Source organism: Nanorana parkeri, unplaced genomic scaffold, assembly GCF_000935625.1.
Source record: "Nanorana parkeri isolate BGI_ZX_2015 unplaced genomic scaffold, ASM93562v1 scaffold499, whole genome shotgun sequence".
Taxonomy (NCBI): Eukaryota; Metazoa; Chordata; class Amphibia; order Anura; family Dicroglossidae; genus Nanorana; species Nanorana parkeri.
In genome coordinates this window covers 764,922-781,463 of record NW_017306767.1, presented here as the reverse complement: position 1 = coordinate 781,463, position 16,542 = coordinate 764,922, and the positions used below count along the sequence as shown (strand labels likewise).

The following is a 16,542-nucleotide window of genomic DNA, read 5'->3' as shown; positions in this document are numbered from 1 at the left end:
GTTTAGTGCATGTTGTCATTTGGCTGTGTGACCTCTGTGAAAGCAGGAAGCGTCCTGTATTAAAGGGCAGCTGTACTTTGACTTTGATTTGTCAGGATTTGTGCTGAATAGTTCTATATTGCTTAAAGTGACACTGAACTCTGGAGATGAATCCTAAAAATACATTCAAGTCCCTTAACTATGAACAACAATGTCTCTTATTTGTGTATCACTCGGCTGTAGATCCTCCAATCATCTGAATTGGTGCCGACACTGTCCTTCCTTCTGGAGGGTGGCTACTTTTGTTCCCCATGGTCCACGTGTGTGTGTGTGTGTGTGTGTTGTAAAGTAGTCACTGCTCCAAGCTCACTACAATCTCATCTCATGTTCAGTTTACTAATTTGTATTGAGATGGATAACAGCAGATCGTTAATGGGAGCAGTCATGTCACCCAGGGGTACCTGCTGCCACCTCAAACTATAATCGTGGGTGCCTATGCATGCCTTGCTAGCATGTCTCTCCTTTTGCACGGCGGGACGCACTAGAGCACAGCCTCCTCCCACTCCTGTGGGGCATGCGCACTTGGGTTGATGTGCGTCTAATGCTGGGTCCTGTAGTCTTATTGTCACATGATAATGAGTAGCGATGCACCCACGTCTGGTGCACATGGGCTTATACCAGTTGTGATTTTTACACTTGAAAAAGCTGTGTCGGCTCACAACAGGAAATTAGCATTGAGGGCTTTCCTGTCAGATAAACGGGTATTTTACTCCCAGGGATATAAAACATTGAAATGTGCATGTGTTGCTGAGGTGTTACTACATACTAGAGGAGTCCTCCCGCACCTCCCCGCTCAGCCTCCTGTGACATCTCTGGATGGAGAGTGGTGTGTAGGCGGAGACCGGCGGTGTGGGGGCTTGCTAGCCGGCCCCGCTGGCTCTCAAAAAACCTGAACAATGCCTGCATCCAATCAGATTGTTCAGATATTTTGTGAGCCAGCGCGGCCGACTGGCAAGATACTGAAGCTTGGCCCAGCGGGAGATTCCTCCATACACACAGTTTAGCGTAGATGGAGGGATCTGTCTACTCTCCGACCATAGAAAGTCTGCAGATAATCTATAGGTGTGTGGCCAGCTTTAGACTGGTTGCAATGCACAGCTGCTCCAGATTTTGTCTGTTCCAATCAGCTTCTAGCTTTCATTTTCGGAACTTAACAAGTTGAAGAGTGAAGCTGATTGGTTACGGTACCACACCAAACTCCTCACACTGTTTTTATGGAGCTGACCTTGTGCACAGGGGGACAGTCATAAAGCAACAAAAAGTGCCTTCCCCCCAAACTGCTTCCACCAGCTTGGAAGGGTGCAGTGGCCTAAAATGTCTTTTTTAATTTGTTTTATTTTTATGCTGTAGCCTTAACAGAACCCTTCACTGGAGATGCCCAGTTTCAATATTTTACATGGGTGTTACCGCTCCAAGCTTGCTCCCGTGATTGACTACAATCTCAATACAAACTAGTAGTCCATCACTGGAGACTTTTTTTTTTTTTTTTAAATCCGATTAATCGATTAATAGAACTTAATAATCGGCTAACTAATCGATTATGAAAATAATCGTTAGCTGCAGCTCTAGTCCACATACTTCTAGCCTTATAGTGGGTGAGGTGTCCACAGAAATGTATTAATATGCAATTGAGGCAGAATTGGGAATCGGGGATCTGTAGCCATGTCTGTGAACAGCCTATTTATGATTTGTTTTTTTTTTTTCCTTCCATTTTTTTCAGGCCGCGGATTTAAGCAAACCGATCGACAAACGGATCTACAAGGGGACGCAGCCCACGTGTCATGACTTTAATCATCTCACAGCAACGGCAGAGAGCGTCTCACTGCTGGTCGGGTTCTCCGCCGGCCAGGTTCAGCTCATAGACCCCATTAAGAAGGAAACCAGTAAGCTCTTTAATGAGGAGGTGAGTGTGTTGGTTTAATAAGCAGCCGTGCCCATTTTGGGGTAAAGTGAAAGAGATTGTTGGGCATTTCTTTGAGATTGGAATCCCATCCCTGTTAAGGAAGCTACAGGCTTTTAGCCTAGCCAGTGTTGTCACCTGCCTGACTTTCCTTATGGAGCATTTCCACTGAAGACCACCGCATCGTGCACATACACTTCCCCCACCTTCCCCATTCTGCCACAATTCCAAATGAGTGTAATGTATTGTACAGTCGTTTCACTTATTAGTGACTCCAAGTCATTTTGTGTGAAAGTAGATGTGTGCAATATTTGCATTTGGTCACATGTGCCAACCTATCAGAATCTAGCTCTGTGACGGATGAACTGTCCAACCCTATTGGTTGCCATTAATGGAGAATTGCCTTTCAGGTTCCAGTTACACGAGGCACTTTGTATCCAGTTGGAGGGGGACAGGGGGGGTAAATAAACATTTACTTCCATCTGGAATATAACATGGGTGCAAAAATGGAAAAAAGGGCCTCAGTCATGAAGGGGTTAAATTGAAAGTGTATTTGCTATGTGTGTTTTGAGAATTGCAAAAACTACCTGTTGATCCTGCCAGAAATCCATTGACCCCCCACTTCCTGTGCATTCTGCTACACTGAAACCTTAAGCAGTATTATCAGCTCTCAGCCCAGTTCTCTGCGTACTTCAGAATGCCTCCTCCCTATATTGTGGAGGTGCCTGGACCGGAGTGACGTCACATTCAGGCTCCCGGCATCTCTACAGGACGTGCAAGGGAGCTGTACAAGCAATGCACCTATGGATGGAGCTCCATCACAGCAGCCCACACTGGACCCCAAGCTGAGGAACCACTCCAGTTCTCGTAAGAGAGACTGGGTGGACCTTTTAAAAAAAAAAAAAATTTGTGTCACTACAATGCGTTACTTGCAAAGTCCCATGTGATTAACGCACTGTACCAGACAATCGTACCTACCATGTGTTCTGGTGCAGGAGGTGCGTTGCCATTTATTTAATGACAAACCAAACTTCTTCCAGTGTGGGTTCGATGACCCGCACTGGAACGTACGGTACCCCAATGTTGTGCATTCCAGTCTGGTGTGACTTGGGTCAGGACTTGATGTCCAAGGACAAATGTGTGTCTTGAGGTTACACAGGTTGAGAACCTCTGCTGTAGTACTAAAACACTTCCTGTCCTAGGGTGGCAATGCTGTTCCTCCATTGATACTATATGGTGAGTGTGTGTTGTCCTAGTGTGTGTTTACTGGCAGGATCACCAGGTACAAATAAAGGTGGGAGTGGGGGGGGGGAGTCCCCTATGCAGCCACCAAGCTGCATTATATCACATTTGTGTTCCTGGGTTTTGATGGAACAAAGGGATTGTCCTGTTCTCTGGATTGATTGTAAGTTTTGGAAGGGTCAGAGTTTTAAAATGCAGTAAAACAGGCATTGCCTAATTAAAGCTGATATCCGCGATAAGTAAATATTGTGTAAATACAAGAGTTGTGCACATTTTTACTTGAATCTTGGTGTGCTTTGTGTATATGTAGATCTTTGCAGTGATCCAGTGTGACACTTTTGTCTCTGTACAGGGAACGTCCTGTATTAAAGACCGGCCACTGCTGCGCCTTGTGCAGGGTGACTAGTCTTGTCTCCGCCCCCTTCTGTAGTTTCCTTTAGTGGGTGGGACCTGCTAGGCTCCTCCCACAACTCTGTTTTCTGCACAGGCTATGTACAGCACAGTGATATCACCAACACTTATACCAGGTAAAATATCTGGGCTCGTTAAGGCATTTGTTGCTCACAAAGTGGACTTGTATCCTTTTTGTGTCTGTATAGAAATAAACTTAATTTTTAATTTTTTTTCTTGTGCCCGGAGTTAAGCTTTAACACAGTGTATGCCTCTCTGGTGTGGCCCATCCTTTGTGTACAGTTGAACTGACCCGTTATATTGGCATGATTCCTCTAGTATGCGCCGTTAGCTGGCATTAGAGTGAGCCTATTTACAGACAAGGCACACAAAGTCTAAGTCGTGCTGTCTACAGTGAGAAAGCCCCCACTGATTTAATAGGCCTTGTTCCATTTAATGACTTGCCCTTTTAGCATATGAACTGGCCTTTCCCTTCTGTGGATAAGAATGCCCATGTCTGACTCACTCCTGTCATTGTAATGCTGGGCACACACCTTACAACCATTGCAAGACTTTTGTCTTGCGATGGTTGTAAGGTAATTAAAAAAACGTACGATCTGCCTATCTTGGACAGGCAGATCGTATTTGCGATGATCGCAAGCCACGCCCCCATCACGGGCAGGCTTCTCATGATCGCAATGCTGAACGGGCAGTGTGCGCTTGCGCACACCGGCCCGTCCGGCTTTTATCTTAAGAACATGCTACACACCCGCTGAAAATCGTAGGATTCTCGGTGGGTTTTCTCTAGTCACCTTCCAGGACAGCATTAGAGAGATAGGCTCCTCCCACCGGAACAGGAAACACATCACCCACACTTAAAATAAAAAGGAGCACAAGCCTAGCACGCTTCAGTTATTTTGTGTTTCCTCCGGCCGAGCAGGACATCGTAACGTTTATTTTTTTCCTAGGCCTACGTGCTAGTGAGCAGGGGCTTCCCCCCCAACATGGTACAGCAGAGGGTCAGTGGACCTGGGGTACCTATGGAGGGGGGCTTCCGGGACAGCCCCAACTGTCCAAGGAGCAATTGCCTATGGTTTCCCGGCATAAGAGTATGCAGGACAACCAGCCTGTTGATGTAGTGGACTCAGAGGAGTTCCCCTAATCCTTAAACCCCTGCTTCAAGTGCACTATAGAGTGGTTTTGGCTGAGTGTGGCGCTCCTACCTGATCCTGGTGCCGGGTGCAAGCTCATCAGTTCGGTGGTGGACAGCGGCATCCCCTGGTCTCTGGGCGTCGGTCGGCCGCTGAAGAGGTGCTGTGCGGCGGCCCTCGTGGAGACAGGGGGAAGGAGGACACGAGATGTCAGGGCGGAAGTGATGCTCGCCGCGCGGCGTCTGACACCACTTATTATCCTCTCTAATGCTGTCCTGGAAGGTGACTAGAGAAAATTGGAGTTACGTACCTGGTAACTCTGTTTCTAGGAACCTTCCAGGACAGCAGGGATTCCCGCCCGATATGGTGGAGTTATTTACTATGCGTTGTTATGCAATGTAAGGTTATATATTATTATGGGTGTATATATGTGTATATGTATCTATAATTCTATGAACGAGTGCAATATGGTATCCTTCGGTTCTTATGTTTTAACTGAAGCGTGCTAGGCTTGTGCTCCTTTTTATTTTAAGTGTGGGTGATGTGTTTCCTGTTCCGGTGGGAGGAGCCTATCTCTCTAATGCTGTCCTGGAAGGTTCCTAGAAACAGAGTTACCAGGTACGTAACTCCAATTTTCCAACATGTTCCTAAGATAAAAGTCGTGCGACCTCACAGTAGCAGAGGTCGCACGCCTTCCACACACCTTGCGATAATCGTACGATTGCGGGATTTCCCGCGATTATCGTACGATTATCGCAAGGTGTGTGGGCACCTTAACACTGAGACAGGTTGGTGAAAAGGGAGTTTGACTTCTATACGGAAATGTTGCATCAAACAACAATTTTGGTCTACGGTATAACGTCAGTCCTTGTAGGAGCAGAATTACTATGCATGCGGCACACCTTTCATGTCCTACATCTGAAAGTTTTCACTGCTCCAAGTCCACTGCAGCCTGCCAGTTATACACATGATGCCTGTACTGGCTGCTTTCATTGGAAGCGGGTGACAGGTACCCGTGAGCCTTCTTTTATTGTGCCGGAGGCAAATCCATGACCATCCTGTTTTTCTCATTTGCATTCAGAATGTGTTTTACTTGTGTTGTATTCACAGGATGTGCGCCGGACGATGGCGGTCACTTTGCATTTGGAAATGTTATGGGTATTTGCATGTACAGGTGCAGCTGAAGGCTCAGAACAAGTACCAGAGCGTGTTTATCATGGCCAGAAGGCTTCACCTTATATCGGGAGCTGATCAGGAAAGTTAGAAAAGACAGTAATGCAGAGGCCGCCTATACTGACCTATTTCTGAAACTGTTAGGGGATTTGGCTGTTTTGGACTTCCCAAGTCACTGACCCAAAACAAATAAACGTTCACACAAGAGGAGGCAGCAATGGCACTCTTGGTATTTCTTCTGGTACAAGATTTCTAACCCATCTTACTGTGACCGTCGCACCTACATGAGCTTGTTGGGCATCCATTTCAAAACCATGGACATTAATGTGGAGTTGCCCCCCTCCTTTGCTTCTATAACAGCCCTTACCCTTCCAGGTAGACCTCTCCCCAGATTTTGGAAGGTCTGTGGGTATTTGCGCACTTTTAGCCACAAGAGCATCTGTGAGGTCAGATATTGATGTTGGAGGAGAAGACATGGTTTGCAATCGGCGTCCCAGTTCAAGTGAGGTCAGGGCTCTGTGCAGGTCACTTGAGTTCCTCCATACTGAACTCCATAATCCGAGTCTTTATGGAGCTGGCTTTGAGCACAGGGAACAGTCGTGCTGGCATAGAAAACTGCCTTCCCCAAATAGTCTGAAGGCTGAAATCACACCATTGTTTAACATGTCTTTTTATATGCTATAGTAGGAACAGTACCCTTCAACGGAACTCATTATTTGGAGGAGTGTCCAGATCCCTTTGGCCATATAGCGTATATCGGGGTAAGCAACCTCAGCATTCCAGATAAGGTGGAGCTGCAAATCCCGTCATGCCTGCGGCTGGCCAGAGCCTAGCAATGCATCATGGGATGTGTAGTTCCATAATAGCTGGAGTACCGAGGTTGCTTACACCTGGTGTACATTATCCTTTTTGTTGATATATATATATATATATATATATCTATATATATTATTCTGCATGTGAACTGTACAAACGTATAGCTGAGACTCATAGAGGCGGCTTGTACAGCCACTTCTCCCCTGCTTAGTGAAGGACTCGGCAGCGGTGACGGGCCGACGTGTAAACAATTGTGTGTATTCAGCGCCCACTGATTATATATTATTTACATGTCAGCCCTGAGCCGCCGCGGCTGGGTCACATCCAGTGTACTCGTAAAAACATTTGCACCAACATCACCATGTGTACAGCCGAACTCCCTAAACTGGATGCAGATTTTTCTAGTTTTGGTTCAAACAGCTAAACGCAGAGGACCAAACCGGACCAGTGTGTATGGACCTATAGGATACAATACTGCTGCCTTAGGTCTGTAAGAGTTAAATGGAAGCCAAAACATTTTACTTGGTTTTGGATGGAGTTGAGAGGGATCAGAACCCCGGTCAGGTTTTTTTATTGCGGTCTGTGCCGCTGTTGGGGAGATTCACCCTCTTTGTCCTGGTGACCATTATCACCTAAAGTGACGGAGAACCCCACATTTTTGGGTTGTCGGAACAGGAATGGATGGGAAATCTTCTAATGGGCACCCTGCTGACCAACGGGGATTTCCTCTCACTTCCTGTTGTGGCTATCGTACAGGAAGTAAAGGTAGGTCTCCCCTGTGGGAGATCAGATGGCAAAAAAGGCAAATGGGGTTTATAACCCTCCCTTACTCTATCTAAAGAGAAAGTTTGGGCTTCAGTTCTGCTTCCTCTGTGGGAATCGTACCCGTGGCTGTTAGTCAATGCCTCAGTGGGAGTCCGAAGGTTGGCTATCCCTGGTCTATGAAATTAGACCTTTGAATGCATTTTGTTATATCTATTCAATTAATCCCAAAAACAATCTCAAGCAGTGTTATCAACACCCCCCCTGCCCCCATCTGGGACAGAATATCTCCCTGTGTTCATTTTAAGGGATAGTAGCAAGATATGTGAATTTACAGCTAGCATTAACCCTCTTCCCTCCCCCACCCCCCACTTTGTACTTGCTTTTGGAATCTTTATTGTCCGTAGTGAATAAAGTCAATAGTCAAGATGTGCCTGGTGCCGCTATGGTCCGAATTGTTTTGTAGGGCTTATGTGAATTTTTTGTTAACTAAAAAGAAATGAAGGAGGCACCATTTTAAAAAAAAAAAAGCATTTTGAACATTTCTTGCTGGACTCACTGGTTTCACCACTCTGATTTATAAGTTTTCTCTTGAGGAACGTGACAGTATGTTTTATTGTGTAAATACAAGACAGGCTGGTTCTTCCCATTTTTTTGTTGCACACCAGGCCTGACCTTTGAAGAACCTCAGGATCCCCAAATCGGGTCAGCCCTCTAATGTGCAAACAAGGACCACCTTCCATGGGCTTCTGGCTGTGGTACACTTCACTGTTGGTTAATAAGGCTTCCCATCACAATGATGGGTTAATAGGAATTGGTGGACCAGAGCCAGTACCATGACATTTAGTTGGTACAGTAGAGTGTCCCGCTATTTGGTGATCCTGGGAAGAACAGACACTTGATTGCAATGCAACGCTCTCCTGAGGAAACTGCTTCCTTGGGAACCCTCTGGTTATGGTCACATGACCAAATGCCAAGGCACCCGTCATGGGGCCCAAATTGACGAATGAACAGTCATTTCTCTGCCATCATGTGACCATTACCACCCCATGTGATCGTGTGGTTGCAATGGGTAGTGCTAGAGCAGCAGTTTGTCCAGGTAAGACAAATATGTAAGCAACCATTATTTTACCATTTTAGTGTGTTGGGTTTGGGACGATCGGGTTGATTGGGAAGAGAATGGGGGGGGGGATAAGGTCTTAGACTGGATATACATTTCCTTCACTTTTCCATTTTACACAAAGGGAGATCTGATGCAATGGTACATTTCCCTGGATAACTTGTAATACAATGAAAGCGGACATAGTATAAGGGGTTCTGATAAGCCCAGCCTTTTTCCCTTTGCCTCAATTTTCATAATGGCCCCAGAGTGTTTTCTAGAATGTTTTTTGTTTGTTTTGCTGCTGCTTGACATTAATGCACCTTTTTGTCTTTCTCCTCTTGTCATTAACAGAGGCTAATAGACAAGTCCAGAGTAACCTGTGTAAAATGGGTCCCAGGCTCGGAAAGCCTTTTTCTCGTAGCTCATTCCAGTGGGAACATGTACTTGTATAATGTGGAGCACACGTGCGGTACTACAGCGCCCCATTACCAGCTACTGAAACAAGGAGAAAGCTTTGCCGTTCATACATGCAAGAGCAAATCCACGCGGAACCCTCTACTGAAATGGACTGTGGGAGAGGGAGCCCTCAACGAATTTGCGTTTTCCCCAGATGGGAAGTACTTGGCGTGTGTGAGTCAAGATGGCTTCCTCCGAGTGTTTAACTTTGATTCCGTAGAGTTGCATGGTACTATGAAAAGCTACTTTGGTGGACTCCTTTGCGTGTGTTGGAGCCCTGACGGGAAGTACATTGTAACAGGTGGGGAGGATGACCTGGTCACCGTTTGGTCTTTTGTGGACTGTCGAGTAATAGCTAGAGGCCAGGGTCACAAGTCTTGGGTAAGCGTGGTGGCATTTGACCCCAATACCACTAGCGTAGAAGAGACTGATCCTATGGAGTTTAGCGGAAGCGATGAAGATTTCCAAGAACTGATCAACTTTGGTAGAGACAGGGCCAATAGTACGCAGTCAAGGTTGTCTAAACGGAACTCTACAGACAGTCGTCCAGTTAGTGTGACCTATAGATTTGGCTCGGTAGGCCAGGACACGCAGCTCTGTTTATGGGACCTCACGGAAGACATTCTTTTCCCTCATCAGCCTTTGTCAAGAACAAGGACACATACCAACGTCATGAACGCCACCAGTCCACCGGCGGGAAGCGGCGCCCCTAATCCAGGTAGTAATGGCAACAGCATTACCACGCCGGGCAACACCGTACCTCCCCCTCTTCCAAGGTCCAACAGCCTTCCCCACTCTGCTGTGTCCAACACTGGCAGCAAAAGCAGCGTGGACAGCGCCATCGCTTCCGGCGTCAGCAAGTTCGCCACCCTGTCCATCCACGACCGCAAGGACAGGCACCATGACAAAGACCACAAGAGGAACCACAGCATGGGACATATATCTAGCAAGAGTAGCGACAAACTCAACCTAGTTACAAAAAATAAAACGGACCCGGCTAAAACATTGGGGACCCCTCTTTGCCCCAGGATGGAAGACGTACCTTTGTTAGAGCCTCTTATCTGTAAAAAAATAGCACACGAAAGACTAACGGTGCTCATTTTTCTTGAAGACTGTATAGTCACTGCTTGTCAGGAAGGATTTATTTGCACATGGGCCAGGCCTGGTAAAGTGGTAAGTTTTAATCCCTAAATGCTGCGCCAAGATTAGATTCCGATCCTATGAGGAGGGTCTGCAGCTTCTGAAACATGTTGCTCATCAGTCGGCTTGATGCATGTTTAATATATTATATTTGTGTTTTGTTTTTTCCATATTCTTGGCTGAAGTTTCCTTCCTGAGAAAACAGTTAGTTTGGTTCTCAACTCAGAGTCTGGATTTTGCCCGTTTTAGGGCATCTTTTCTTCGTCTGCAGACTATGGATTGGAGAGGCAGAGCATGGAGCCTAAGGTTTGTAATGGGAGATCTTGAATTTTCTTGGAGGGATGAGGGAAGTTAGAAGGTAGTCTTTTACATAGGAGGGGGATGAATTAAAATGGACAATGTAGACCAGACTCTGACCTGAGGGGTCAGACCAATTGTTTTCTACAGAAAGAGGTCTGAGAACTGCTGTTTTTTTGGGGGCAGATAAGGTATCCTGGTAGTCAGAACCTGCATCAAACTGATGAGCAAAATATTTTGGAAGCGTCGGGTCTCTTTTCAGGGCTCATCTGTCTGCTACACTCAATAAAATGGCTCATTTTGTTGATGGGAGCTCGTATCTACCCAGTCTCTTCTCTAGAAGCTAGTGGGATCTCAACTCTGTATCGGTTGCTTTTTATTGCTTGTAGTTGACAGGTCCTCGAACATTCTTTAAGAAAAAACTGCTGACATTTCTTCCATTTAACGTAGAAAAGATATATATTATTTTATCCTTTTCAAGACATATTTTGGTTACTGCATGTCATACCGTTTTGAATCATTTGAAATTTTGCCACCGCAATCCGTAATGTTGACAAATTCTGCGTGTTATATCAAAAACCCTTTTTTTTTGTGCCAACCAAAGAGAAAAACAAAAAAACGAAAGTTGACAGAGCCTGTGCGTTCTAATACATACATACAGAAAAAAAAAAAAGATGTGTCCTCTGTCCACAACACTGAGGCGGAACTCGGTCACTCGAAATTTTAATTTTGTAAGAGTTAGCGAGTCTGAAAACTGATGGGGGTAATGGTGATTGTAGCCCGGCAAAAAAACGTATCATTGGAGGCACTTTGTTAATGTATCAATGAAGAAGTGTATATTGAGTCACTAGAAGCAAACAAAACTTGGACACAAGTTTTCTCCTATTAAGTTAATAAGATCTGTATTTCTGTAAATAAATCGGTTACCTTGATTTCTTTAGTATGCTCAATGTGTAACTCCTTTCTTGCCTATCACTGCGATATTTAATTTATTTATTTTTTCCATTTGAATTTACTTAACGGTAGGTAGCCGCTACTTTTTTTTTTCGGGAACACAAATATATAAAGTACTACTTGAAATGCCAAAAAAAAAAGTTAAAAAGTAAGGTTTGTGTAACTTGCGTTTGATCACAGCATTCCAATACAACCTTTTCGGTGACAGGATAGGAGAAAGAAGCTGGGACTCGTTTTCTGAAGGCGTAAAGGATAAATAGATTGAAAAGCCTCAGACACGAGCTGCCGATCTTTTGGCTTCTGGACTGCATGGTGGCTTTGGGACAGTGGTGTTCGCCTGCAGTGAATGGCACCAGTTTCAGGTCCGCTGTCTCTGAACTAGGATACGGTCCAGGAGTTAGGGAGTGGGTTGCACCTCCTCGGGGCAACAGTGAGGCTTTAGTATGTCATAAACTGAACAGATTATGGGCTTTTTTTTTTTTTGCTTGGATGCCGAGGCATGCCCCTGTGCTCTGAGGGTGTGATCAGATTTCTGTGGTGAAACCATGTCATTGACACTCATGCCCTACTTTACACCCACACTGAATTAGTTTTAGGAGTTTCTCATCCCTTTCCCATTCAGTCAGAACTCGGGTAGCTTCTGCTGTGTTCACTTTACAAAACCCATATGATCTTTGCTAAAGGAGTGGTGGGGGTCCGCATAGAAATTGGCTGATCCATTCCTTTGCCAGTGAGTAACTGCCCATGATCCCATAGCAGCCATTTTCTATTCTGGCTTTAGTCATTTGGAAAGAGTAGCAGGCATAGAAGCGGGGAGCGATTTGTTGCAGCTTTAGGCCTCATTCACACAGTGTAGACTTGGGCTGTACAGATCCAGGTGGCGTGCGCGGCCGTATCGGGCCATTCCCAGGAGGAGAAGGTGATACATGTGATTGTACGCAGCAGCCTGTTCTTCTCTATGGGCTGACGTAGCCGTACGCACTCCCGAGCTGCACATCCGTGCGGGTGTCTGTACTCCGAAGCAGACAGGATAGATCCTGTCTTGTGTCCAAGCAGTGTCTGTGTCCAAGCAGTGTCTGTGTCCAAGCAGTGTCTGTGTCCAAGCAGTGTCTGTGTCCAAGCAGTGTCTGTGTCCAGACCTGTACAGATTGTGCAATTCAGGTGTGCGTAGGGCCGCGTCCTCCCATAGAGAACAGGCTGCTGCGTACAATCACATGCAGCACTTGTCCCTCCCCGGGAATGGCACGATGCGGCTGTGCATGCCGCACGGATCTGTTTGGCCCTACTCTACGCTGTGTGAATGAGGCCTTCACGTTACAAGAGTGTTAACTGCTGAGCGAAGTATCCATGAATTTCCGTTTCATGTTCTTCCACTGAGAAATCTATTGTCTTCTCTAGAAGATATGACCTCGGATTGTCCTGAGGAGCAGTGATCACAGGGCTGTAGCAGTCTTGGTGTTGCAGAACACTCTTCGGCCTCGGTAGCCTGCTGGGTCCGGAAGCCTCGCTGATTGGCGTATGAGCCCGTTATGGTAAACTACGCAAACCTAGACGGACTATGTGGTGCCACCCTGACGAAACACTCCAACATCATGGTGTCTAACGTGCTTTTAGGTTTGTTGCCAAGCAATAGCATGCTGAAACCTTCCCGTCTCCATTTTAATGACGTTCTCTCTTCTCATGTAGAATGTTTTCACCGATAACTAAGCCAAGCGGTGTATTTTGTAGACTTCCTGAACGGGATGACGTCCTTGTTTCTCACGTGTGTACAACTACTACACTGCACTATAGAATACACCATTTACCTGTCTCTACGCTGACTGAGCTTAGTCTGCTGTGCTGACCGCGCTCGCACAAGCCCAGGTAGGGTTAGTTTAGTCAGAAGAGCCGTACCTACCAACTTGTTTACAGTAGCTCCCGGAGGAAAGCCGGGCACACGTGGGGAGGACATTACATCCCCATTCAGACCATGTCCTCAATCTCAGGACTGCTGCAGAGACTGATTTTACTTAAGCTCAGCTAGGAAGGGGTCACTGTGATTTGGTTGCAATGGGGGACTGTATGCTGAGCTGGCTTATTGAATAGGCCCGGGTGTTTAAAATAGTGTGTGCACTCATGAGTGGAGTTTTGGAATACTCTTTCAATGCCTTTTTTTTAGTATTTATTTTTTTTTCCTTTTTTATTTAGTTCTATTGATCTGATGCTCAGTTGGCATTTTACTGAAAAAAATAAATGGATGTAGGACTAATTTGCTAAACAATACATAAAAACACAGACCTAAAATTTCAAATGTTTCTCAGCCATGAGTATGCAGTACCAAAATTGGCACCTGTTTTTAAGGTAGAGGGAATGAAATGTGTGACAGGTAAGTGTCTTGCTTAAAACGCTTCTAAGAGGAGCTTCAGGATTGGCTAATAAATGCCGTATACATTGTGCATGACCGTGATGTAAATATGTGCAAATGTGTTGTCGTAAAACTTTCTTTTTTTTTAAATTTTAAATGCTGAGTTCTGCATAAAGCCTCCTTGAGGTAAGACTTCCCCCCCAGGGAACCCGGATAGACAGAGTAGTTGCATTATGAGTTTGACTTCTGTAAGATGAGGGACTGATGTTATCTTCCAGCATCTACAGTGGTATTGTTTTTACCATTGATGCTACCCCAGGCAGCCTCAGCAAGTGAAGCCGGTGTTCTTTCGCTAGAACACCAGCTTCACAGGCAATCGGGATGCAGGGCGACAAATCATAATCCGCCGCCCGACTTCCTGATAATTGGGGCACACGGCATCGGCACTCGGTATCGGCAAGTACCGTTATTGGTGCATCCCTAGTCATCAGTCTAGTAAATGGATAGGCTGCATTCTCAGTGATGTCACCGGTCTCTAGTGAAGGGATAGGCTGCATTCTCAGTGATGTCACCGGTCTCTAGTGAATGGATGGATTTAGTGAATTAAATATTGGGCCCTAGCAGGAATGTTGCTCTTTGGGGGGGGGAGTCTTGTTGCTGGGGTGCTTGGAGTGTTGGGGTCACGTGTTCATGGGGTGTGCTCTTCTTCATATTTATCTTCACTTTATCCATCTGATTATGGATTGTTTTTAATTGTTTGTATTCCTTTCCCTTCCAACACTGCGCGATGCAGATTTCGTCCCCCTGGATTCATAATGTCCTATTTCTTCCTAGAGGAAAGTCTGTAGCATTAAATCGCGCTGCAAGATCTAAAATCACATCGTTCCTTTGCAGATCAGGGAAAACTTGTACAATTCTGACAAGCTTTGAGTTGCTTTTTTGAAGCCCGTAAAGCTGATCTCCAGGCGGGTTATTATTGTGCAGGACTTGTTTAGCGCTATCAGCTTTGCATAGGAGTTTCAAATAGAGAGGGAGACCGTACAGGTACCATGCAATTCAAGACGAGATGGTCAGGACGGCCCGACTCAGTAGAGCTTACAATCTACAGACGCCCATAAATGTGTATATGAAAAGATCGCTGACCCACGAGCCCGCTAACTTCTATTTCTCTGGCAGGGGTCCCATCGAGCTCCTAGCAACCAGGGATGTCATTGGTTGCCAGGAGCCGGGCAGGATGCCATAGGAGCATTTCATAGTAGATATGACTCAGGATGTGGAGCTTGTGTTGTCCAGGAGACGGAGGTCAGACCTGCCACATGACTTTTCAGTCCTGCGACCGGTTCCCCCTCATTGCAATCCCCTCCCTCTCAATAGAAGTCTCAACTCAAAACGCAAAGTATATTTGTAACCCACAAAACTCCATCGCATTTATGAAGCACAGAGTTTTTGTTCTTTTAATGTGGCAGTATGGCCATGTGTAGACCCCTTAGGGCAGGTTCACACCATTTTCCAGACCAGATCTGGTGCATTCCAGACCAGACAAGAAGAGACGGGAAGTATTCGTCTGGTCTGGAACGGACTGCACTGGTGTGAACAGAGGCCAGAAATAGCATAGGGATACACAAGGATGCATTTTGGGTCCGGAAACGGTCTGGTCCGGAGATGATGTGCTGTGACTGGACCATTAGCGAGCCTAAAGGGTAAGGAAACTTTACCCCCGCTCACCTGAATAGATCGAGTCCACCTCTCCTTCCCCTCCATATTGCTATACCAGACCTTACTCTGAGGATGAACTGCGGAGGTGTAGACGTTGGATCAGGAAGCCGGCGGAGGGATGTTAATGCCACGGGATTCGGAGCATCATCTAGGCAAGTATAGGGATTGGTGGGGATGGAGGGTCATGTGGCCACTCTTATGAGATGCAGGTAATCCTGCCATCCATCCGCCATCAAATCCACCATCCGCCCAGGGCTATACGTGTGCCGTGGCTTACTGATGAGGGGCACATTTTAACCACAAGTTTGGGGCGTGATTTTTGTTTTTGGGGGCGATTCTAGGGAAGACGCCGTGAGGGCGGAGGTATTTGAAAGGTGAGACCTCTTTCTTACAGGTAAACGAATGATATTGTGGCAGTGTTTTGATCAGTGGCAGCTTTCAGTTGGTACCCCTCCGGTGTTTTTGCTATGAAGGACAAATCGTCAGGCTCACTTTTCTGCAGCTGCTTAGACCTAGCCATCCCTTCAGTCCCAAAATGGAGGGGAGCCAACAAATTAGACCTTTAAAAGAGAACTATGGCCTAACCTTTTTGGGGCCATAGTTCTCAAGGATCACAGGAGGACATGTACTACGGGCTATTGCCCGCTATATGCTGAGAGCGCAGAGCCGCACTGCAGCTGGGACGGATCCTAACATTATTGTCAGGTCTGGAAATGAGTCATCGGTTTGTGATCTCTGAGTTCCCGATCAATAGAGCCGCCATGTGACCGCTTCAGTGTCTCACGTCGGTTCTAATTATGGGGATCAGTGTTTTTCACACTCCCCATAATTCTCTTCAATAATTTGAAGTCCCAACTTTTAGAACATTCACAGAGCGGAGGACTCGCTCCCCAAATGAGAGCATCATTGTGCCTGAGCAGCCAATCCTGTAACACCAGAGCCATCGCATGCTCCCCATATAGGAAGTGTTTAGTTTACTCCCTGGAAACAGTGGTTGGGGAGTGATAGGAAGGCTGATGGGAGCAGCTGTAGGGATCAGAATGGAAGTGAATTGTTTCTT

The 16,542-nt window shown here is 46.1% G+C and overlaps 1 protein-coding gene across 3 annotated transcripts in view; it reads left to right on the top strand.

Annotated features, from left to right (window-relative positions):
• WDR20 (WD repeat domain 20) overlaps positions 1 to 16,542 on the top strand; it is a 43,849-nt gene that overhangs the window by 25,508 nt on the left and 1,799 nt on the right. The window contains exons 2-3 of one of the 3 annotated variants that reach the window (XM_018561096.1): positions 1,760 to 1,942; positions 8,927 to 10,204. In XM_018561096.1, coding sequence (XP_018416598.1) covers positions 1,760 to 1,942; positions 8,927 to 10,204 — 1,461 coding nt within the window. Of the gene's footprint in view, positions 1 to 1,759; positions 1,943 to 8,926; positions 10,299 to 16,542 lie in introns of those variants that run through there. The other 2 variants (XM_018561097.1, XM_018561098.1) reach the window with 2 other exon arrangements.